Source organism: Abramis brama, assembly GCF_963993115.1.
Source record: "Abramis brama genome assembly, chromosome: 16".
NCBI classification, from domain to species: Eukaryota; Metazoa; Chordata; class Actinopteri; order Cypriniformes; family Leuciscidae; genus Abramis; species Abramis brama.
The window spans coordinates 15,788,407-15,813,761 of record NC_139978.1 but is presented as its reverse complement, the minus strand read 5'-3'; the positions used below and the strand labels follow the sequence as shown (position 1 = coordinate 15,813,761).

Genomic DNA, 25,355 nt, shown 5'->3' with positions numbered 1-25,355 from the left:
ATGAATTACATTTTAAAATATATTCAAACATAAAACTGCTATTTTAAATAGTAATTATATTTCACAATATCAGTCATTTTACTGCATTTTTGAACTAGTAAATGCAGCCTTGATGAGCATAAGAGACTCACAAACATAAATTCATACTAACCCAAATCTTTTAAACACTTCGAAAAAAAGGTTCAAAAGCCGTCACTGGCAGAACCCTTTCAAAAGATACACCTTTGTACCTAAAGAGTGGATATTTACACATTAAAGGTACATATTAGTACCAAAAGTACATAAATTGGTACCTAAATGGTACATTTTACAACCTTTTTAAATGGTATTGTCCTAATTACAGCTTTTGTACCCTTTTTTTTGTGTATAAACTGTTGAGTGAGCGATCTAAATTTGAGGAAGATTTGAGGAAGAAGCAGACATGGTTGATATTTTGATATCTCTCCGTATTTCCACTACATCGCTCAGATTATTGCTTTACTCAAGCTCAACACTAACAGAAGTAACAAATAAAAAGCTATAATAATATCTTATCTGAATAACAGAAATAGCAGAAATAAGATGTGTTTTTGCACAGAGCTTTTACTCATGCCAGTGAATATGATGGTCATAAAGCAGCAGTTTGTGTGAAGCTCCAGTTGGCAGTTGTCACTGGTAATTTGTGACCAGAGACATGGGTTTAGAAAAAAAAAAAAAAACCGCTCTCTAATTTGCTACTTTGCACAGGCCATCGCAGATGACCCAAAGCATTAAGGTTTCGGCTTACGGCGGCCTCTTTGATGGCTTCCCTTACGATAATTGAAGCGCAGCAGTGACAGAAAACAGACACGTCCTGTGACCCAGTGGGAAACGGCGCCTTCGTCCAGCACAACACATAAATGCTCTTATTAGAAGTGCTTTTATTTGTACAAAATCTACATAGAGTTGACAGTCAGTTGTTAAGGAGTGATTAACTATTACACTCTCAAATCAAAGTTTTTGCCAGAGTAATTAAGCATCATTTAAAAAATAAATCAAACAGTGCTCCCATTAGTTCAGAGAAAGAAAAGAAAACATTATAAGATGAAGCTGAAACAGAATAGCTATTATTAAAATGTAACGTAAATAAAAATAACTCCCTATAACATTTAATCATGTCCAAAAAGAAAGAACAAGCTTGTTTTAGCTGTTTTGTAACATACTTCTCTTCACAGATGATGATTGTACAAGTATCTGTGAATCTAAATAAACTCCCAATGTAACAGGTTGACATCGCTGAGCAAACGCAATGAATCATGTGTAAGGAATGAGCGCCATCTGGCGGCTTGAGATGGAGTAGGTTTCATGAAATAGGAAATAGGTCTTCAGTTTCTCTCATATTAGCAACAAAATAAATACATCAGGTGTGTTAAGGAGACAATCAAAAATCATTTCAACATCACATCTACTACATTTGTGATACCAATTTTAACATACCAGAAATCTGTTTTTTTTTTTCTTTGCTTTTTGGTGTTTTATTAAATGTCACAAGAAAGTATTCAAAATAATTTTTTTTTTGTTCTTTTAAATGATGAAAAGATACTCAAAAACTTGTCACAGGGGTAATAACCTTAAAGGGACAACTTATACTTTATTTACCCCAAAAATGGTAAATATTACTGCTCTAATGTGTACTAATGCACCTTTTAGGGGTAGACAAGGTACAAAAGTGTCCCATTTAAAAGTACTGCCCCAGTGACACGCTCTCCTGCCCCTAAAGGTACAATTTTTGCACATTTTGTTTCTGAAAAGTGAAGTTTAAGGATATTACAACTTAAATTGCTTCTTATTTATGTTTTCAGTTCACTTACATGAGGTAACAGACATGATGCTGAAACAAGAAATGCTCCTTTGCTCTTAATATTATGTGTTGCACATGTTAAAATGGTTAAGTGATGCTGAAAAAGAATACAAACTCTTATAATAGTGGTCGAAAGAGTGGTTATAAACATAAAACTGTTAGATGGGCAAATCACACATTTTTATCATTTCTTGCAACATGACCTTATATTGTTAAGCAGCGAATAACACAATAACAAGCCAAACATTTTTGATTATAAAGTCTGTTCTGCTTATGATTGAGGAATAATGGAAGAACTAATATCCAGATCTTTTTGCACTTTTAATACACTGTGGAGTCCGTTTATGGACCAGCAAGGAGAAAAAAAGGAAGTGAAATGAAATGAAGTCGCAGCTGTCTTTATGTCATTTGATCCTTCTTGTCGTTAAGCTCGATATATTCCTGAAGTCAAGATACTGACGGCAAAGATTTGTATCGAACTGTATTGATCGCCTCCAAAACATCAAAATACATTCACAGTTTTTTCCTCCCATCTTGCTCTGATGCGTTAAGCGGCTGCTGGTTCCCAATACTGCATTCAATTTCTCCCTGAACGTTGAGGTGAGAGCTACAGGTACGTGTCCTCTGAACCCACGCTCTCAAACGAGTGACGTAAACCGGGAACTGTGGGAGCAGCGACCGAGTCTCCGTTCACAGGTGCGTCGTCTGGAAGAAGCGGAGTGGAGTCTGTAGTGGGTGGAGGATCTTTAAGGTGGGCTGAGTTGTTGGTGTTGCTTGAGTTTTTAGGGATAGCAAGTGGCGTGGCTGTGATTTCCGGGTGGGAGGAGTGAGGGAGCTCGGTGGGGTGTGTGGGATTGGGGTCCGGTGAGGTTCGGGGAGGTGGAGGGGTGCGAGAAAGACTTGGAGATGGATCTGGGGTTGGGAGGACAGAGGGAGATGGATTTGGGATTGGGATGACAGAGGCTGGTGGATCAGAGGAAGGTTCTGTCTTCTCGGGTGTAGTGAGGAGGGATTGCTGTAGTGATAGAGGTTTGGACTGTTTGTCTGAGGCTGTGTCTTGTGCTTTATCTTTAAGAGGGTCTGGTCTGGGGTCTGTTGGTAAGGCATACGGATTGGGGACGTCCAATGGATTGGGGGCTTTTCGGATAGTGCTTCTTTTCCTGATGCGAGCGAAATCGGATTTAGTGTCTGAGGGCAGGGGATACTGAACGACGATGGTGGGGTTCTGGCGGAGGTCTTGGCGGGAGTGTGGCTCGGCAGCCATGATGGCCTGAGCGCCGTGCATTCTGGGAGGGGACTTGTAGCTGAGTTCGCCGTGGGTTTTCCGCCAGCGCTTGAGCTGCATGCGGTGCTCTCGTTCAACATCCCGAGCGGATATAGGCAGCTCTAACACCTGCATGTGCAGAAGAGAAGACTCATTATCATCATAGTATAGAATGTCATGTTCATAAAAGCTCCTACCAATAAAACCTGTTTATTATCAGTTATTAATTTAATATCTGGTAAAAAAAAAGAAAGAAAAAAGAAAAAAAAAGAAAAAAAGTGCCATCTGTTGAATCTTTAAAGAATAGCACCCAAAAATGGTGTTATGTTGCTTTCAACTATTAATTGCGCTTTTCAGAGGCAAGTAACTCACTTAGTTAATGCAATGTTCATATTAATAATATTATGTAATTAATTTGACGTGTTTGATGAGTTTAATTTAAAACCAAACAGCTTTGATTCTTTGTTTCCTATTTGTAATGTCAGTGTCTTTACCCGAAAAATTGTGAGATTATGACAATAAAATATCCAGTCAGGTTTTTTTTTGGTACAAAATCAACTTAAGCAAAAATGAGTGTATGAATAGTTGATTGTTTAGTGAACAAGTGAGCTTCAGATTTATAAAACCTAAACCTTTAGTTTAACACGAAAAGTTGATTTTCGATTTAAAATGATTATAGACTACTGTTAAAAAAATATTTTTTTTGTTTTATTCCTTAATTAATATTTTTATTGTGCTAGAATACATTAAAATTGTTTAAAAGTGAGAGTAAATACATTTACAATATTGTGAATAAATGTTCATAATAGAATCCAGAAAAACATGTATTGCAGATTCCACAAAAATAAATGTTTTCAACATTGACAATAATAATAAATGTTTCTTGAAGAATAATTGTGACACTGAAGACTAGAATAATGGCTGCTGAAAATTCACCGTTGTCATCACAGGAATAAGTTACATTTTAAAATATATTAGAATAGAAAACATTTTTACCGATTTTAAATTGCAAACACATTTAACAATATTACTGCTTTTACTGTATTATTGATGAAATGAATAAGCCCTAAAATTTCAAATGAGTGAAAATTGATAGTATAGGATTACCATTATTTGTATTTTATTGTTGTAGTTCTCTTACGAGAGGTTCTCTCGTATTGTGTAAGTTTGCTTACGCTGCGGGAAAGTCTTCTTTTCTCGAGATACTGAAGCCAAAAATTATCCTTAATTTCATATTTTGTCAACGCAGTGCAGCTGCGGGCAGCTGAGCTAGAGCGGCATACTGCACGCTCATTGGCTGCCGCGCGGCAACTGCTTAAGCCTACCAGTGAGCCTGGCGTGACGTCGCGCCCTCGTGCGTCACAGCCCGCCAGAATGGGCAGCGTCAGAGCGTTTATAAGGAAGGCTCGTAGGCTATATTCTCCGATTTTCTGTCTTTTCAGCGAAGCACTCGCATCGCTGAACTCTGAGAGGAAGCCGTCGCCGTTGTCCTGCAAGGAACAGCTAACGAGCCAGCTTAGGACAGCCTGAGGAAGCCGGACGAATCTTCAGCCTGCCGTGCCAGCTCAGCTCAGCTCAGCTATCCGGCGATATCCTTTACAAAAGCTCTTTCTGTGTGTTTTGCTTCCGCAGCACTATCTAAAAGAGCGGAGGCGTTGTTGCAAATGCCTCGCACCACGTGCGGCTCATGCCGCTCTACACTCAGCGACAGAGACCGCCATCTTATCTGCGCTCTCTGCCTGGGCCGGGACCACGCAGCTGTCGCGCTTTCCACGGGCGGCTGCACCTTCTGTGAAGAGCTGCCGATGTCGACCCTGCGGGCTCGACTCGCCCTCTTCACAGAGCCTGCTCCAACCGTCGTTGGGCCGCGAAAGAAGAAACGCCGCTCTCAACGACCACCGGAGCCCGAGACTCGAGCCAGGGCCTCGCCGGAGCCTCTCCCGCGAGCCTCGCTCTCTCCTTCTCCGCCCCCGCTTCCCGACGCGCAGCCGACGGATCTCGCCCTCGATGCCGTCGCCTCAGGGGATGATGCGGATGACAACGCGCTACTGGACACGTGCTCATTAATGGCGTCGGACAGCGAGGGATGGTCCAGTTCTGTCCGCTCCGCCTCTTCCACCAGAGCGTCCAGCAGGACTCACGCCAGTGTGGACGCCGAGCTTCTCCGCCTCCTCACTTTGGCAGTCGAGCACCTGGGCCTCGAATGGTCTCCGCCAGCGGTGTCCCCGCCCAACAGGCTCGACGGATGCTTCCTGCCCGCCAGTCGACAAGCTCCAGCGTCCAGACCAGCGCCTTTTCTACCGGAGCTTCACGAGGAGCTTGCTAAATCGTGGAATGCTCCAGTTTCGGCCAGACTCCGCTCTCCGGCCTCATCAGCTCTTTCCCGCGTGGATGGAGCCACGGAGAAGGGGTATGACCGGATCCCACCGGTCGAACAGGCGGTTGCAGCGCATCTTTGCCCCCCATCCGCTAGATGACGTTCAAAGACTGCCCTCCCGTCTAAGGCCTGCAGGACTACTTCGGCGTTTGTCAGCCGCGCTTTCTCCGCCGCTGGGCAAGCCGCCTCAGCCCTGCACACAATGGCGGTCCTTCAAGTTCTCCAAGCCGACCTCCTCCGCCAGCTCGACGAGGGAGAACTGAATAAGTCTGCCTTGACCGACCTGCGCAGTGCGACGGATCTCTCCCTTCGCACGACGAAGACAGCGGCCCAAGCTATCGGACGTTCCATGGCTTCGCTGACCGTCATAGAGCGCCACCTCTGGCTAACGCTAGCCGACATGGGGGAACAAGAGCGGTCCGTGTTTCTCAACACCCCGCTCTCACCCACCGGTCTCTTCGGCCCTGCGGTGAGTGGCCTCGTGGACCGCTTCTCTGAAGTACAGAAGGCGTCACAGGCCATGAACCTCTTTCTGCCCCGCCGCTCGAGCTCCGCTGCAGGCCGCTCTAACACTCAGCCTCCTGCACGCAGCTCCACGCAGCGCCCGTCTCGACCTCCAGCTTCGCAGCAGCGCCAGCGCGGCCGACCCAGGTCCCGCTCCACCAGCCAGCACAGGCCGCTACCCCCGCGGGGTCCCCGGCCTAGAGTTTCGCTGAAACCCGAGCCTGCGAAGTCCTCCTAGCACTCGTCGAGAGGAAAAGACGGTTGAGTCCCGCCGCGGCCGGACCGCCGTCAAAGCTAACTTGTATACCTCTGCCAGTCCCCTTGATAAAGGCTACTGCAGTAGTGTCCACCGCAGCCAACGAGCCAGTTTCTCAACTCTCTCGCCTGCACACAAACGCTGTTTTTACGGCGACCCAGATAAATCAAATAAAGAGTGTAAAATCTGGTCAATCGGCTCACGCCGTCAGTGTTATGAGTGTAGTAAACATGCCCACGTCCCAGTGTTCATTGCTACACACAAGCACAATCTCCCGTGTACCCCACAGAGCGCACTCACATAAAGCGCGCTACGGCCGCTCGAGTGTTAGTTGTAGGTCACGTGCTCACGCCCCAGTGCTCACACCTACACAGTGCTCGCTCTGTCTCACACATTCGGGGTCCAGAGCAATCCGTCACCGGCTGTGTGTTAATAAAGAGCCCTGTGCCCGCTACACAGCACGCACACTCTCATGTGAACACTCACGAGCCCGCCCCGCTTCCGCGCCGCGAGCCGTCACACACAACGCTCTCTCACAGCGTCACTCAGCCGGCTGCTGCTATCAGCGAGCCCCCGTCTCCCCTCACTGCCACTGCGCGACTCGCGCACATACCGCCACAGGCTCCTTGTCCCGCGCTGTGCGGCGGGCGGGAACCGGAGGCGATTCGACCCCTAGCTATGAGTGCGAATGCATGGAAAGCTATTCCGGGAGTGTCGAAGTGGGTACTGAACACAGTGATAAAGGGCTATTCGCTTCAATTCGCTCGCCGCCCCCCGCGCTTTCGCGCCCGGGTCGAGACTCAGGTGAAGGCGGATGCAGCTCATCTGCTTCACGCAGAAATAGCGAATTTGCTGCACAAAGGGGCGATAGAACGAGTTCACCCGCCGGTTACCGAGGCAGGCTTATACAGCCGTTATTTCCTCGTACCCAAGAAAGGCGGAGCGCTCAGACCTATATTAGATCTGAGACATTTGAACAAAGCGCTCATGAAACGACCGTTCAAAATGCTCACGACCAGTCAAATCCTCGCGCAGATTCGCCCGGGGGACTGGTTCATCTCTCTCGATCTGAAAGACGCGTATTTTCAGATTCAGATTATACCCCGTCACAGGCCATTCTTGAGATTCGCCTTTGACGGTCAGGTATATCAGTACACCGTCCTGCCGTTCGGCCTGTCCCTGGCACCCCGTACATTTACGAAGTGCATGGATGCGGCTCTCGCACCCCTGAGATCGAAGGGAATGCGAATTCTGAACTATCTGGACGATTGGCTCATTATAGCGCACTCAACAGAGGAACTAGTTTCTCACAAGACAGCGCTTCTCGGTCATTTGGAAAGCCTGGGTCTTTCCGTGAACTGGGACAAGAGCTCTCTAACCCCCAGCCAGTCTATCACTTTTCTGGGTATAGATCTGGATTCGGCGGCGATGACGGCCAGATTGTCAACACAGCGCGCACGCTGTGTTCGACACCTCGCCGCTTCCATTCAAGTGGGGAAAGTTTTTCCCCTGAAAACCTTTCAGAGGCTTTTGGGCCATATGGCGTCAGCCGCAGCGGTCCTGCAGTTGGGTTTACTTCGAATGCGCCCGCTTCAATGCTGGCTAAAGTCGGAAGTGCCCCGCAATGCATGGTTTTCGGGCCGCGCACCAGTCAGAGTGACTCAGCGCTGTGTCTCAGCCCTGCAGCCCTGGCTGGCGGCCGAATGGTATCAGCGGGGAGTGACGATGGGGGTCATCGCACACCGCAAAGTGGTCTCGACAGACGCGTCCAACATGGGTTGGGGAGCGACTCACGAGGGCAGTCCGATTTGCGGCCCATGGTCGAATACGGAGAAAAGCCTTCACATAAACTGTCTAGAGATGCTGGCGGTCGAGAAAGCGCTGAAGCACTTTCTACCGCTTCTACGGGGACACCATGTGCTAGTTCGCTCGGACAACATGTCAGTGGTGTCTTACGTGAACCGCCAGGGCGGAATCAGATCCAGAACCCTGCGCGCTCTCACAGAGCGCCTCCTATCCTGGGCTCAGGGACCGCTGCGCTCCCTAAGGGCAGCTCATGTACCCGGTCGTCTGAACGACGGCCCGGACAGACTGTCCAGGGACAACGTTCCCCCGGGGGAATGGTCTCTACACCGCCAGACGGTCCAATCGCTTTGGTGTTGTTTCGGCGAAGCGGAGATCGACCTCTTCGCCGCGAGCGAGAACGCTCAGTGCCAGAGGTTTTTCTCAAAACACGAGGACGCGCTGGCTCAGACATGGCCCAGCGTTCCGCTGTATGCGTTCCCACCGATCTCGATGCTGCCTCAAGTGCTAGCGAGGATCAGGGAGGCGGACTGCGCAGTGCTCCTCATAGCTCCGCGCTGGGAAAACCAACCGTGGTTCCCCGAGCTAATGAGGCTGGCAGACACAGCCCCATGGCCGATTCCGGTGAGGAGAGATCTTCTCTCTCAAGCCCGAGGATCGATTCTGCATCCCCATCCAGAGCACTGGTCTCTGCATGCGTGGGAAATCAACGGATATTCGTTGATCTGCCAGAAGGGGTAATTAACACGATCACGCAGTCCAGAGCCCCCTCGACGAGGCGGCTCTATGCGTCTAAATGGTCGGTGTTTAGCAAATGGTGTGTGGAAAAGGGTTCTAATGCTCAGTCCTGTGGAGTTCCACAGGTATTAAACTTCCTCCAAGAGATGTTGGACGCGGGCAGGTCCCCCTCCACGCTCAAAGTGTACGTCGCGGCCATAGCAGCGTTCGCCTATTCGGCGCGCGGCCGCTCGCTGGGCAGGAACGAACTCATTACCCGCTTTCTGCGCGGGGCCAGGAGGATGAACCCTCCTCGGCCCCCGTCAGTCCCTATTTGGGACCTGTCTCTGGTCCTAGAGTCCCTAAAAGTGCATCCCTTCGAGCCTTTGGACTCTGTGGAGTTGAAATACTTGACGCTTAAAACCGTTTTTCTGCTAGCTCTGGCTTCAGTCAAACGAGTGGGTGATTTGCATGCGCTGTCCGTCAGCGCGTCGTGCCTCGAGTTTGGACCTAACGACTCGTTAGCCATTCTCAAGCCGAAGCACGGTTATGTCCCCAAAGTGTTAGGTACTCCCTTTAGGGCTCAAGTCATTACCCTATCGGCCCTGCCGTCATCCGGCAGCGAGGAGGGTGTTAACCGCCTTTGCCCGGTCAGGGCGTTAAGGGGGTATGTCATGCGCTCTGCAGCCTTCAGGCTCTCAGAGCAGCTTTTCGTCTCGTTTGGAGGGCGCGCTAAGGGTCGCGCCGCCTCGAAACAGACGCTATCCAGATGGATAGTGGATGCTATTGCAGCAGCATATGCGTCAAAAGACCTGCAATGCCCGTTGGGCATACGGGCTCATTCCACCAGAGGCATGGCCTCATCGTGGGCATGGTCCAGCGGGATTTCCATTCATGACATTTGTATGGCGGCGGGCTGGGCGTCCCCCTCTACATTTGTTAGGTTTTATAACCTGGAAGTTCCCGCCCTGCAGGCTAAACTTCTGTCAGTCTAGTCGTGTTCATGTCCTGCTCATGTGCGCAGGCTGTATTATCGATTAGCTTGTCTGTTGAGCTGCACGCTCAGGGTATCAGTATGCATAGACCGGCCGTACCGTTCTTGTGTTCCCTGGGTGTGCTTATGAACATGTGTTGGCCCGCACCGCTGGCCACCTGTCATTTCACCTCTATGCTTTTCATAAAGAGTCATATGTGATCGTTAGGCGCGCACGGCGTGGACAAGGGGTTCCCGCAGTGTAAGCAAGCTTACGCAATACGAGAGAACCTCTCGTAAGAGAACGATACTTGGTTACTCACGTAACCTCGGTTCTCTCTAGAGAGGGAACGAGTATTGCGTTCCCTACCGTACTTAAAGCCTATAGCTCGTGTCGCTTCATTCGACAGAAAACAGAGAATATAGCCTACGAGCCTTCCTTATATACGCTCTGACGCCGCCCATTCTGGCGGGCTGTGACGCGCGAGGGCGCGCGCGCCCTCATTGGGCGTGACGTCACGCCAGGCTCACTGGTAGGCTTAAGCAGTTGCCGCGCGGCAGCCAATGAGCGTGCAGTATGCCGCTCTAGCTCAGCTGCCCGCAGCTGCACTGCGTTGACAAAATATGAAATTAAGGATAATTTTTGGCTTCAGTATCTCGAGAAAAGAAGACTTTCCCGCAGCGTAAGCAAACTTACGCAATACTCGTTCCCTCTCTAGAGAGAACCGAGGTTACGTGAGTAACCAAGTATCGTTTTATTGTACTTATTATTTAGTTAAAAACAAGACCAAAGCAGGCACATCACCAGGCAAAAAAAAAATGCTCAGGGTTGGGTGCTCAACAAAAGAAATAATAAAAAACAGAAAAAAGTTGGCACACCAAAGCTCCAAAATATGCAAATTATTTAATAGTGGACTGACAACACAAGTTACTTCATGCTCAAAATGTAACCCATGTGTTAAATACTGGTTCTACATATCAGGTATCATACACATAAGTCTAAAAAGAATTGGTATATATTTCACTTTAATTTAAAATCAATTTCGATTATATCTACTCAAAACCCAAATGCAGTACAACAGCGTGAGAGTGTGTGTGTTTGCTACCTGATGGACAAGAAAGCCCTCCTGCATGTATTGCGGCTCCAGGGCTCGAAGAAGCTCCATAGTCTCATACTGACCAGGACAAGCCTTCAGTTTCTCACGAGATCCCAGCATGCATTTCAGCAACACAAGCCCAACACGGAACATTATCTTCACTCCTATTGAAAGGGCGAAAGAAAAATACAGTCAGAGAGATGATGACAAGCCTGCCTGTGTGGTAATATGTGTAAGTGAATCTGACCGTCACACAGGAACATGTCCCACACTCTGAGCACAGACGACCAGGGTAGAGTTCTGGAAAATGCACACATGTACCACTCCGTCATGTAGAGGATGGGCTCTATCTTGTGTTTCTCAAGGTGCCGATACGCCGGAGGACTCACACGCTTTAATAACGCATTTAAGATCAGTCCATCCAACTGTATGGCCTCCTACAACACAAACAAACAACTGAATTAAGACGGTGGAGGTTTTTTCGTTGACTTGGAAGTAACAGTGCCATTTTTTTCAATTATACAGTTCATTGGTCTGTCAGGCAGTTATTTACCGCAGCAATTCTACATTTACATGCTTAAGGCGATCATAGATAATATTGAAAGTAGTTTTGCCCTTTGGAAACCACAGATATTTATACTACTCTACTCTTGTGCTGCTTACAACACATTTGAGCAAAGAACAAAAGAAGTTTTGTAGTGATTTTGCTGGCACCTATGGTACACTTTGTCTCAAAAACATGACCCAATGTTTGCAGATTGAAAACAAGGAACTTTAGATATGAATGCTATGAATAGAATGCAAACTATGAACCAGAGAACGTGTCTGAGGAACACAGATAAGGTTTCTATTACCTAAAACTATGAAGTTCATAATACTTAGTCTTCCCCCACTTGCTCTTCACTGAAATGTTCTGGTAAATGGTTGTAAAATGTAAGCACTTCATAATGTGCAATCATCATTAGATCTTCTATCATACAAGCAACAGATAACTTTTAAACACAATGTCAGGTAGATCTCACAATTAAAGTCACATTTATTTATATAGTGCTTTATACAATACAGATTGTTTCAAAGTAGCCTTTTATTAATAACTGTGAAATAACTGGACAATAACTGTGAAAGGGTTAGTTCACCCAAAAATGAAAATTCTGTCATCATTTACTCGTCCTCATGTCGTTCCAAACCTGTAAGACTTCCATTCATCTTTGGAACACAAATGAAGATATTTTTAATGAAATCCGAGAGATTTCTGTCCCTCCATTTACAGTCCACGCAACTGACACTTTGACGCTTTAAAAAGTTCATAAAGAGATAGTAAAACTAATCCATATGAATTGAGCGGTTTTGTCCAAATGTTCTAAAGAGACTTGATCGCTTTATATGATAAATAGATTTTAGTATTTAGGCTTTTAATCACATATAAACATTCATCAACTCACATGCGAGAACCAATGAGGTTCATTCTCATGTTACGCAGCACGTTTGAGCTTCTGCAAGAACCAATGAGGATCATTCTCGTGTTACGCAGCACGTTTGAGCTTCTGCAAGAACCAATGAGGATCATTCTCGTGTTACGCAGCACGTTTGAGCTTCTGCAAGAACCAATGAGGATCATTCTCGTGTTACGCAGCACGTTTGAGCTTCTGCAAGAACCAATGAGGATCATTCTTGTGTTACGCAGCACGTTTGAGCTTCTGCAAGAACCAATGAGGATCATTCTCGTGTTACGCAGCACGTTTGAGCTTCTGCAAGAACCAATGAGGATCATTCTCGTGTTACGCAGCACGTTTGAGCTTCTGCAAGAACCAATGAGGATCATTCTCGTGTTACGCAGCACGTTTGAGCTTCTGCAAGAACCAATGAGGATCATTCTCGTGTTACGCAGCACGTTTGAGCTTCTGCAAGAACCAATGAGATTCATTCTCGTGTTACGCAGCACGTTTGAGCTTCTGCAAGAACCAATGAGGATCATTCTCGTGTTACGCAGCACGTTTGAGCTTCTGCAAGAACCAATGAGGTTCATTCTCGTGTTATGCAGCACGTTTGAGCTTCTGCAAGAACCAATGAGGTTCATTCTCGTGTTACGCAGTGTAGTCTCGTGTTAGTAATGTGTTACTTTAGTAGTTACCTGGAAAAGTAATCTGATTACATAACTCGCGTAACGTGTTATGTGTTACTCCCAACGCTGGTCCTGACAGTGATTATTTTTTATTTCATGGATAAATAGAAAAAGTTAATATTACAACCTGTCTTTGCATTTATTTTGGATTTATTGTCAGTACTGGGCTCGCAGTTCACATGGGTAGGGTACTTTGTACTGTGTGTGTGGATGACCGTGTTCATCCGCCACCACTGAATACCATTTTAACCCAGAATAAAACCCTGAATAGTGTAATTATTCAGCTCAAGTCAATTCAATGTTGATACAATTCAGTTCAATAACAAGTGTTGTTGCAAAATTTGTCTAATTATCCAGTTTAAATCTTGTTCTCACCCGACGACAAGCACTTCTTGTCTCCCCTTTATGGATTAGATTTGATTAGTAATATTTATTTCTTAAATAGCAAGTAACAGTTCTTACCAGGCCTGCGCTGTAGTATCCAGGGAGGTACTTCTCACAAATCTGAACCAGACCCCAAAATGCATCCTGAATACACACAATAAACAAACACGATTTGTCATTTCAATCATTACTTAAGTATTACTGATTCTAATAAGAATGTGCCACAAATGATAATTTTCACCTCAGCAGGCATGTGCATCAGAAGCACTGCTGCTATAGGAGCCTGAGCCTGACAGTAACCCTCATCTGGTCTGTACAGGGTGTAAGCCTTCAACACCCGGAACAGGTCCTGCTGCCTGCTCAAAAACACACAAACACAAGCACAGTGGAACTGGTGTACTACTTTGCAAAAACAGATATATAACCTGTACTGTTTCCGTAAATTTTATTTAATAATAAAAAAATAAAAAATAAAAATGCATATGCATATGTATATATATATATATATATATATATATATATATATATATAGTGAGGAAAATAAGTATTTGAACACCCTGCTATTTTGCAAGTTCTCCCACTTAGAAATCATGGAGGGGTCTGAAATTGTCATCGTAGGTGCATGTCCACTGTGAGAGACATAATTTAAAAAAAAAAATCCAGAAATCACAATGTATGATTTTTTTAAACTATTTATTTGTATGATACAGCTGCAAATAAGTATTTGAACACCTGAGAAAATCATTGTTAATATTTGGTACAGTAGCCTTTGTTTGCAATTACAGAGGTCAAACGTTTCCTGTAGTTTTTCACCAGGTTTGCACACACTGCAGGAGGGATTTTGGCCCACTCCTCCACACAGATCTTCTCTAGATCAGTCAGGTTTCTGGGCTGTCACTGAGAAACACGGAGTTTGAGCTCCCTCCAAAGATTCTCTATTGGGTTTAGGTCTGGAGACTGGCTAGGCCACGCCAGAACCTTGATATGCTTCTTACAGAGCCACTCCTTGGTTATCCTGGCTGTGTGCTTCGGGTCATTGTCATGTTGGAAGACCCAGCCTCGACCCATCTTCAATGCTCTAACTGAGGGAAGGAGGTTGTTCCCCAAAATCTCGCAATACATGGCCCCGGTCATCCTCTCCTTAATACAGTGCAGTCGCCCTGTCCCATGTGCAGAAAAACACCCCCAAAGCATGATGCTACCACCCCCATGCTTCACAGTAGGGATGGTGTTCTTGGGATGGTACTCATCATTCTTCTTCCTCCAAACACGTTTAGTGGAATTATGACCAAAAAGTTCTATTTTGGTCTCATCTGACCACATGACTTTCTCCCATGACTCCTCTGGATCATCCAAATGGTCATTGGCAAACTTAAGACGGGCATTGACATGTGCTGGTTTAAGCAGGGGAACCTTCCGTGCCATGCATGATTTCAAACCATGACGTCTTAGTGTATTACCAACAGTAACCTTGGAAACGGTGGTCCCAGCTCTTTTCAGGTCATTGACCAGCTCCTCCCGTGTAGTTCTGGGCTGATTTCTCACCTTTCTTAGGATCATTGAGACCCCACGAGGTGAGATCTTGCATGGAGCCCCAGTCCGAGGGAGATTGACAGTCATGTTTAGCTTTTTCCATTTTCTAATGATTGCTCCAACAGTGGACCTTTTTTCACCAAGCTGCTTGGCAATTTCCCCGTAGCCCTTTCCAGCCTTGTGGAGGTGTACAATTTTGTCTCTAGTGTCTTTGGACAGCTCTTTGGTCTTGGCCATGTTAGTAGTTGGATTCTTACTGATTGTATGGGGTGGACAGGTGTCTTTATGCAGCTAACGACCTCAAACAGGTGCATCTAATTTAGGATAATAAATAGAGTGGAGGTGGACATTTTAAAGGCAGACTAACAGGTCTTTGAGGGTCAGAATTCTAGCTGATAGACAGGTGTTCAAATACTTATTTGCAGCTGTATCATACAAATAAATAGTTAAAAAATCATATATTGTGATTTCTGGATTTTTTTTTTTAGATTACGTCTCTCACAGTGGACATGCACCTACGATGACAATTTCAGACCCCTCCATGATTTCCAAGTGGGAGAACTTGCAAAATAGCAGGGTGTTCAAATACTTATTTTCCTCACTGTGTATATATATACTGTTTAACTGTTTAAAAGTTTGGTGTTGGTCAATTAATTTTCTTTTTTATATGAATATATTTTAAAATTGCATTTATTCATGAGAAGACAAAAGCTGAATTTCTAGCATTATTACTCCAGTCTTCAATGTTACATGATCCTTCAGGAATAATTTTAATATGCTGATTTGATGCTTAAGAAAAATTTCTTCTTATCACTGTTGAAAACAGTTGTGCTGCTTATTTTTTTGTGTGTGTAAACAGTAATACATTATAGAAAGAATGGAACAGTATTTAAAATTGTATCTTATTTACATTATAAATGCCTTAACTGTCACTTTTGACCAATTGAATGCATTTGCTGAATAGAAGTATTAATTTCTTAAAATTATTTAAAATATAATAAATAATTTAAATAAATAAATACACACACATACATATGTGTGTGTGTGTGTATTTATTTATTTAAACTATTTATTATATTTTAAATATTTTTAAGAAATTAATACTTCTATTCAGCAAATGCATTACATTTTTAGCATTATTTTTAGCAGACAAATATATATATATATATATATATATATATATATATATATATTTGTCTGCTAAAAATAATGCTAAAAATGTAATGCATTTGCTGAATAGAAGTATTAATTTCTTAAACACACATATAAACAGGCAAACAGACATATATATATATATATATATATATATATATATATCTGTTTGCCTGTTTATATGTGTGTGTGAATATAATACTGTATATAATTAAAAAAAATTTATAGAAGACTGACCCATGACCTCCTCGGGACACAAACATCTCATGGAAGGGGAACTGTCTGTGTAGATCTCTCTCTATCACATCAATCCACTTAGGGTCTCCATCCATGCTATCCAGCTCCTACTCAACAACAACACAATCCACAAGTTCATCTCACAGTTATAAACAGTAAGACAGATCCTATTGTTTCTTGTCCAGCAACCTAATTCTTGTGATTTTGTAGCCAAATGTCATACAACAGTTTAAGCACAAGAAATACATGGGTTTAACACATCTATACATCGTAGTAAGGTTGCAGCTCCCAGGTTGAGAAGCTCTACAGTAAGAAATGCATAATGACACATCTAATGCAACCACTACAAATCAACTGTAATCAAGTATGTGTAGACCTGACTGACTTACATTGAACTTCCCGACGTTTTGCTCTCTTTTCACTTTTCCACCTGACAGGTACAGCCAGGCCCTGCCCCGCAATGACGGTGGGATTCCTTTCTGACATCGCAGTCGCACCTGCGGGTGACAGAGGTCTGAACGTCACACGCTGACTCAGTAATCTTCAGATAAGCAGGGACCAGCATGCATTCACAGTGATTACACACTGCAATCTAGATGTCATTTTAAATAGTTAACACAAATATGTCACTATCCCTTCAACACAGAAGCCACTGGACAAGTCTTTGTGATTATAAAACAGCCCAGTCTCCTTGCATCAAACAACAGCAATAATAAAATATGTACTTAGTAGGGATGGGAATCATAAGGAATTTACCCATGCTGGCACTGATTCTACTTGATTCAGGTTCCCTAAAGATTCTTGTCGAACAACCTGACCGCACTATAAGTTTTGTAGTTACATGCAATTAGAGGCCAGTCCAACAGAACACTGTACTGTCTGTTTATTGTCTTTGTATTCTTTCTAGGGATGCACCGGTATGATGCACTGATTGCAATTTCCATTGGCGTTTCCGATTTGCGTTTTTTTTTTTTTTTTGTAAGTGAACTGCCGATAGTGATTTTTGCCGATTCTGATTTTCTTTCTAAGAACTGAAATTGACAGGATATACAAACACAAATCAACTTTTTTTCAAAGCAAAATTTTATTTTCTTAAAAAAAAAAATAGTAGAAACTAAAATAAGAACAAATAAACAAATTGCAAACAACATAACAAATAAATGCAATAGAATAAAGAGAGATATGAAATAAACACTGCTTTAAGTTTTTCAAGTGGGTCTAACAGTAGGTTAGTATTTAGGTAAGAAATACTACAGAAATTAAAGTAATTAAATGTAAAATAACACTGAATAGTCTTCATTGTAAATATCAAATACAGATTAATGCTTACAATTAAAGTTACAAAAGTTATTCAGTCAAGAGCAGAGAGTGATTTTCTTTGTCTTTTGTTCTTTGATTAACATGACGGACATCTGCAGGTTTATTAGGCTGCTGTCACTTTAAGAGTTTATGCACAGACCCAATATACTTTTACACAACATGCCTTTTCTCTCAACTATTTGTGTTCCTAAACGGTGTTTAACTGAATACTCACAAAGACAAGCATTTTGTCAATTCTGTTTGTAGTTAACCATTTAAGCGCAGTACGCAGAGGATTTAGTAAAACGGGAATTAGTAAAATTATGTGCAATACAAGCACTATTTAACCGGAGCGAATTAGACGAGTGAGTGAGATGAGGCTGGTCTCAGCCTCTTTATATCTTTTAAGAGACAATAACTTTATTTGCTGGGCAATTTGATCTTTTAAACTTTGCAGACCTTTTACATTCACAAACAGCTTTATCACACACTGCATGAAATGAAAAAAATCAAAAAGCATAATGAGGCACTTTAAGCATCACAACATAAGATTTTATAAAGATTGCTTTTAACAGTGTTATTTAATTATTAACATTTAAAAGAATAACTTCAAGTGAGCATTAGATAACAGAAAAAGTAATGTTAATGTAAAAATAGGAAAAATAAACATGCATAATGAATTATCCAATATCGGCAGATACCTATAAATAAAAGAAAATCCATAATACTGGCCTCTAATACAGTAACTATACAGTTATATCTTGCATCCCTTTTTAGATTTTAGAAAAGAATAGTGTTACTAAATAATACAATTCTTTTTAGAAGTGTGAACTTATGATGACCATGCAGAAAATAAATTTAACAATATAGTAATGTCTATTTTTCCATAATCTAGTGAATTTAAATCATTTTAAATGCTTTGAAATGAACAACTACTGTAAGAGAGTATATCAAATTGAATTATTTTAATCTGGAACGTGAATGGACAAAACTCAACTCTTGATTCGCCATGAAAATGACATGAAATTCATCTGGTTTCCAATTCCCAACCCTAAAATTGTGTCTCTTTGTTTTCAATCTCTGTGTGACACAAAGACGAGCACACACAGTAATACAGGCATGCAAACATAAAAGGGCAACAAAGACTGTTAAGACGGCCTCTGGCAAAACTCTTCCGTCGTCTTTACCTGAAGACGCCTCGCTCCCGGTGAAAGCTTTATAAAGCTTAAGAGAAAAACAGAGGTGAACACTTAGACTAATAGATAAACACATCACTGAAGACCATATAAGGAAAGCTGATGCGAAATAAGGCTTGTCCAGACAGGGCCTCTTTGAAACGATTGTGTCATGGTGTCATTCTGCTGAGGTTTTTAATTAATCCACACAGCAGTGGGACTGTCTGAGCAAGTCAAAATGGGGAAACACGAGAAGAAAGGGAATAAAAGTGAAGATAACAGTGATCATTTAAAGCCCCAAGCCCTGATACAGAGATGATTTCCTCATATTTTCACAGTTTGGTGTACCTTCTCTCTTTCTTTCTAGTGTGTACATGTAAGGCACTGGAAAACATCTGACATCACTGATCTGTTTCTGGGAACATGCCGTGAAAATGAACACAACTGACTGAAGAATCTAGTGAATGTTGATGGCAGCTCCTACCTTCTTGAACCTTTTACTGATCCATCTGTCCCAGTGGTTCAGCATATCCAACCATTTGATTTCCCTGTGCCTTAACACTTCCAAAGGCACTTCTTGAGCCCTGTGTGAGTGTGTTTGAGAGAGAGAAAGAAAGAAAGAAAGAATAAGAACCCCAACTTTGCTTATCAACGAAAATGCCACATGCTATTGGTTCTCATAACCCATCACACCACAACATCAAGTTTGAATATGCGGAAGTGCAAAATGTGATGTGAATGAATACAAATTACTGCTACTTTTACAATACCTTTGTCCTATTGTATGGAAAATAGCTGCCTAAACATTCTGCTTAACTTCTCTTTTTGTGTTCCACAAAATAAAGTAATGAAGTCATAAGGGTTTGGAATGAAATGAAGGGGGAGTAAATAATGACAGAATGTTTATTTTTTGGTGAACTACTCATTTAATCTATTAAAACATGCTTGGCTACATCAGAAAGAGTGCGCTTTTCACAGCAAAAACTGTGCAACCACTAAACCAATGACTAAAATAGCTTCTTCAACTTCAACAAAACCTCAAACATGTCACACGTCACATTTAATTCCTTCAATTAAATACTAGTATATCATAAAAAAAAATAATAAAAAAAAATTCAGATTACAACCATAACACTATTCAGACAACTTGTCTAAGATTCTGTAATAAAATTCTTACAAACAAGGTATATGATCATGTGACCCTGAAGACTGGAGTAACGATGCTGAAAAATCAGCTTTGATCACAGGAATAAATTACATTTTAAAACAGATTCAAGCAGAAAATAGTTATTTCAAATATTAAAGGGATACTCCACTTTTTTTGGAAATAGGCTCATTTTACAACTCCCCCAGAGTTAAAGTGTAAATTGCAGGTAAAATTTTTCATGAAGATAATGCAATGTGTTTATTAAACATAAAGATAAGAACCGTCCACCATTGTTTTTTATACCAAAATGCTGAATATAATATGAAAAGTTGGCACTTTTAACAGTGGTTTTAACCGCTCCCGCTCCCTTCCACTAGATGGGGCGTGACGTCATAAGAGGAATTCACTAGTAGAGTTACCGGCATAGTCATAGCTATAGATGCCTTACATAACTACAGAAAAGTTGGTTGTATGTTTTATTTGATAAAAAAATTATGGATAAAATAACACAACTGTAAACGTACTCGTGTGTGCTGACTTCAAGGGGACCGTGATCCTGCCTGAAATGAGAATAAGCTATTCGCGAAACAAACGGGTTCAGGCACGTCAGATCAGCCGGTCGCAGGTCGAGCTGTTCCACTAAACTCCAAAACGCGTTCACCTCACGGCAGCACATACTCTCCACTGCTGATTCAATTGGGTGGCATAGCCCACACAAACACAGTGATGGGGACATCGATCTCTCTTTTTCTTTTCTGACAATAAACATCGCTAATTAAATCATGAGAAATAGCGTGCCGTGGATTGAGGAAGGGTATTACATGACGTTTGAGGCGTCGATGAGACTAGCGATTGGTGCCTGTGCAGTTTGTGCATCTCTACAGCTCTGATTTGGACTGACACCATGTAAGTAAATAATGTCTTCAGTCGTTGTCCCTCCTTGCTATTCTACATGATGGCAAACTTTTGAAAAGACTGGCTTGTTCCCTTATATTATCCGGGTTAAGTTTGCACCAGGCTAGCCTAGACTAGCTCTAACGTAGCTACTCACCAGGACACCTGGCCAACCCTCCACTCATTCTCCTCACACCAAGCATTAATAATGGGTCCTGGCAATTTCTTCCCCTCTCTCACCTCTGACCGGTTAAAAATTGTAGGGCTGTGGTCCATAAAGAATTTGATGGTTTCCCACATCCTCAGTCATTCTCCAAATAGCCATAATACAGTAAGAATCTAGCAGAGTATGGGTTGCGAGTTCCTCTTATGACGTCATCACCAGTTACTGAAAAAACACGCTACCTTTGAAGAAACCCCAATAAATGTTATTTTAACACATTTTAAGACATAAATAATTAAATATATACATATAGAGCACTTTAATTTACACATTAATTGGCTGTGGTGGTTAACCTGCAACTTACACTTTAAACAGTTGAGTTTTACCGTTTTCGAATCCATTCGGCCGAACTCCGGGTCTGGCGGTACCACTTTTAGCATAGCTTAGCATAGATCATTGAATCGGACAGGACCATTAGCATCTCTCTCAAAAAAATGACCAAAGAGTTTCGATATTTTTCCTATTTAAAACTTGACTCTTCTGTAGTTACATCGTGTACTAAGGCCGACGGAAAATGTAAAGTTGCGATTTTCTAGGCTGATATGGCTAGGAACTATACGCTCATTCCTGCGTAATAATCAAGAAACTTTGCTGCCGTACCATGAGTGCAGCAGGCGTAATGATATGACGCAGCGCCTAGAAAATCGTAACTTTACATTTTCCGTCGGCCTTAGTACACGATGTAACTACAGAAGAGTCAAGTTTTAAATAGGAAAAATATTTTTTTTCATTTTTTTGTCATTTTTTTGAGAGAGATGCTAGATGCTGATTTTTAATCTTACAGACCACAAATTTATGAACAAGAAAAACAAGTGGTGGAAATGAGCTGAATTATCAGAAATTTAAGGACACAATTAAGCTGAAACAATTTCACGACTAATGTAAGCAGTTAAAATAGCCATTTATTAGATGACTAGACACTTTCATCCTGACTATTTAAGGCTACAATGGGGATGGAATAGGCCTGTAATATTTGCACCTATGTTTCCCCAAGTCAAATTTAAACCATTTAGCTTGTGGTCTTAAATATCAGTTTGGCAGCACACCAAACACCAGCTAGCTTCCCCTTTACTTAAACACTAATCTTAACCACTAGAAATTTGATCTGAAAGCAATGTTTCTTTCAATATTTTTTCCTATTGAGCTACAACTTAGGTTTTACTTCCTTTTCATTCTCAAGAGCAATTGTGACCAAAAATGGAGGAACCTAGAGCATATTCCATGAGTTATGTTTGGGGCCGGTCTCTCTCCGGTAGCTGGCAGAGAGGGTGTAACCTCAGGGCACCAGAACTCCCATAAACCACAGGAAACGGAAAGCGGCCGTACACTCAGTACAGAGGGACAACTATCACTTACTCATCTATTCCATTCTCTTTAACAATTCACAATGAATAGACCAGCCTGCCGCCGTCTCAGGCTACTGTTTAAAACCGTTAATTCTTAATAATGACGTGGTGACAATCCCAAATCCAGGCGGCTCTGTAAATGACATGAATGTGATGTCCTCTGCAGAGTCTTTAATAAAGACGCTAACCTGAGGCAGATGTCTCGTTGATAAAAGACAGGAAGCTTTAACAAGACTGCAACTGGCTGCAGAGCAAGTGAGGATGAAACGCCCTGACACTCCATTTAAACCACATCAATGTGAGCTAACAAAAAACTGTTCATGCCCACTTCCAGTGAAAACAAAGTTGACAGTTTCTTACATCCGTCTAAACTGGTTCAACGAGTTACACGAAACAAATTCACTAAAAGTACAAAAAAAATTGGTTAATCATGATGAGTTTTGATTTCGTTTGCTTAAGTTTGATCAGCCGCCAATTTATCTTTTTTTTTTAAGAGAGGGATTGTGGTGCAGTGCTTATCAAAAAGGATATAGGGATGTATTGACTGAGTGAAATTTTAACAGTTCAATGACTAATTTTGTGTTAACATTTTACTTGGCTGATGTAAACACAGTCACAAGACCTGAGCTGTGTATACACAGTACCGGTCGAAAGTTTGGAAACATTACTAATTTTGAATGTGTTTGAAACAAGTCTCTTATGTCCATCAAGCCTGCATTTATTTGATCAATAATACAGAAAAAAACAGTAATATAGTGAAATATTATTACAATTTCAAAAAATGGTTTTCTATTTTAATATACTTTAAAATATAATTTATTTTTGTGATGCATTCTGAATTTTCAGCATCATTACTCCAGTCCTCAGTGTCACGTGATCCTTCAGAAATCATTCTGGTGATTTATTATCAGTGTTGGAATTAATATTTTTGGGAACATTTGATACTTTTTTCAGGATTCACTGATGAATAAAAAGTAAAAAAAAAAAAACTTTTCTAATAACATAAATATTTACTATCACTTTTATCAATTTAACACATCCTTGCTGAATAAAAGTATTAATTTCTTTAAAAAAAAAAAAAAAAAAATACTGACCCCAAACATAACCCCAAATAAATTCTCTTTTTTTATTTTATTTTTTACTTTATATTCATCAAAGAATCCTGAAAAAGTATCACAGGTTATACACACACACACACACACACACACACACACATACATACATACATATATATATATATATATATACATACATATATATATATATATATATATATATATATATATATATATATATATATATATATATACACACACACACACATTTTTAACATTTAAATAAACAATCTTTATTATTATTATTATTTTAAATGGTTTCATTAACAGTCAACACCTGCTACCAGAAATAAAATATACTATAACCTTTAGAAAAGGCATGCTCTTTATTTTTCCTACCATTGGGCTGCACAATTCTTAATAAAACACACACGGCAATTAGGTTAAGCAACATTAATTCATTCACACAGATTCCTTTGTTTTGAATTCCTATGTTAAACTGTGTCAAGAATGTAAACTACATTACTTACAAATGCTTTCCTACTACTCACACACCCATTGAAGTCCAAGCATGCTTAATCACGTGACTTTGTCTTATCCAGATCAATCAACACAAACAGGATTTGATGCGATCAACTAAAACACCCTTGTAAACTAATGCACTCACGATTCGGTTGAATACTTCTGGGCTCCTCCGATGAATCCATACTTGTCGATTTGTCTCGAGTTGGTGAATCCGTTTTCAGAGTCCGACCCGAAAGAGCTCTCCTCGTCAAACTGACTGCCCAGAGTCATCACACTCATAGTATCATCAGACGACACACGTCCATTCTCCAGCTGAGCCATCATGATCCTCTACAAACACACTCCGCTGAGAAGTTCACTTACAGGACATCACCTGACCCCATCTGTAGGCATCCCACGAGAAAACGTCGAATTGATTTAATGTGACGCTTCACCTTTAACTGATTCTAAATCGGGCCAATCAAAACTACACAGACCCACAGCGACTTTTGTTAACTTTAACTTTATTTCCCGCGTTTTGTATGTAGATGTTGCGTGCCTACTAAACGGATTATTGTGCGTTTAAATCACCCGAGTTAAATGCTAAATTAGCTTAGCGCGCGACGTGTCACTCTCCCAACCCACAGTTAATTTAATCCCAAAACAACGACGAATGAAAATGTACTTTACATATGCAGAAAACCCGCCCGAAAAAACGTGTAAACAACCGGACGAGCGAAACTACGCCTGAATTTCCTGAATCACATTTTTCCAGTCCACGGATTGTCAGGTCTCGCGCTCAGAGTCCAGCGGATTGTTTTCATTCAGCACGCCGATGTTTGAGGGTGAAAAGAGAGCAGATTCCCAGTCGAGATGCAGCAACAGAGTTGTTTTCGTAGTTTAAGTCGAGGTCCCATGGTTGAGAGGTAAATAATCAAATAAATGTCACATCAGTTTTTAGTGTTAGGGTGGCGATGATGACATTAGCGCTGAGTTTCCATTCTTTCGCTGTTGCGTTTGACAGTTCTGCACATGCGCGCCTGTGTCACTTCCGGAATCCACAGGTTATTTGCATGTCGTAATTCTATGGAATGGATCTGCAAAAGTTTGTCGAGGTCTTATTTGAATTATTGTAATCTTTATGTGAGTGACAGACTACGGGGGGAAAGATAAGTCTGTTTAATGTGTCATAAAAGTTAATAATAATAAATAGAGGTTATAATAAAACATTTAGGATATTTTATTTTAATTATTTTAATATTATAGAATATGTTAGTTAGCCTACTTTCTAAGATTCAAATAGCCAAAGGAATTTCTTTTTTCGAGGTTTAATTTGAATGAATGTAAACTTTACGGGGAAACTCAAGGGAAGTAAGACATTTATAATAATAATAATAATAATAATAATAATAATTAAGAGAGTATATATAATTTATATAAACTGCATTAATTATTATTATTATTATATACATTT

General features: G+C 41.8%; 1 protein-coding gene across 1 annotated transcript; it reads right to left on the bottom strand.

The window, feature by feature from the left end:
• Window positions 1–879: 879 nt before the first annotated feature.
• Window positions 880–24,923, bottom strand: tbc1d10aa (TBC1 domain family, member 10Aa). Its single transcript, XM_084138562.1, has 9 exons — window positions 24,045–24,923; window positions 19,197–19,296; window positions 16,628–16,735; window positions 16,239–16,345; window positions 13,558–13,672; window positions 13,395–13,460; window positions 11,058–11,247; window positions 10,820–10,974; window positions 880–3,212 (listed from the first exon to the last, which is right to left on the bottom strand). The coding sequence occupies exons 1-9, from the start codon at window positions 24,224–24,226 to the stop codon at window positions 2,427–2,429; spliced, it is 1,809 nt and encodes a 602-aa protein (XP_083994688.1). The 5' UTR covers window positions 24,227–24,923; the 3' UTR covers window positions 880–2,426.
• Window positions 24,924–25,355: the final 432 nt, after the last annotated feature.

Coding starts and splice junctions, on each gene's coding strand:
- tbc1d10aa (XM_084138562.1), bottom strand. CDS start 24,226: ATGATGGCTCAGCTGGAGAATGGACGTGTGTCGTCTGATGATACTATG. Junction 13,461..13,557: donor TGATGCACATGCCTGCTGAG/GTGAAAATTATC, acceptor GTGTGTATTCAG/GATGCATTTTGGGGTCTGGT. Junction 3,213..10,819: donor AGGGCTTTCTTGTCCATCAG/GTAGCAAACACA, acceptor CTGCACATGCAG/GTGTTAGAGCTGCCTATATC.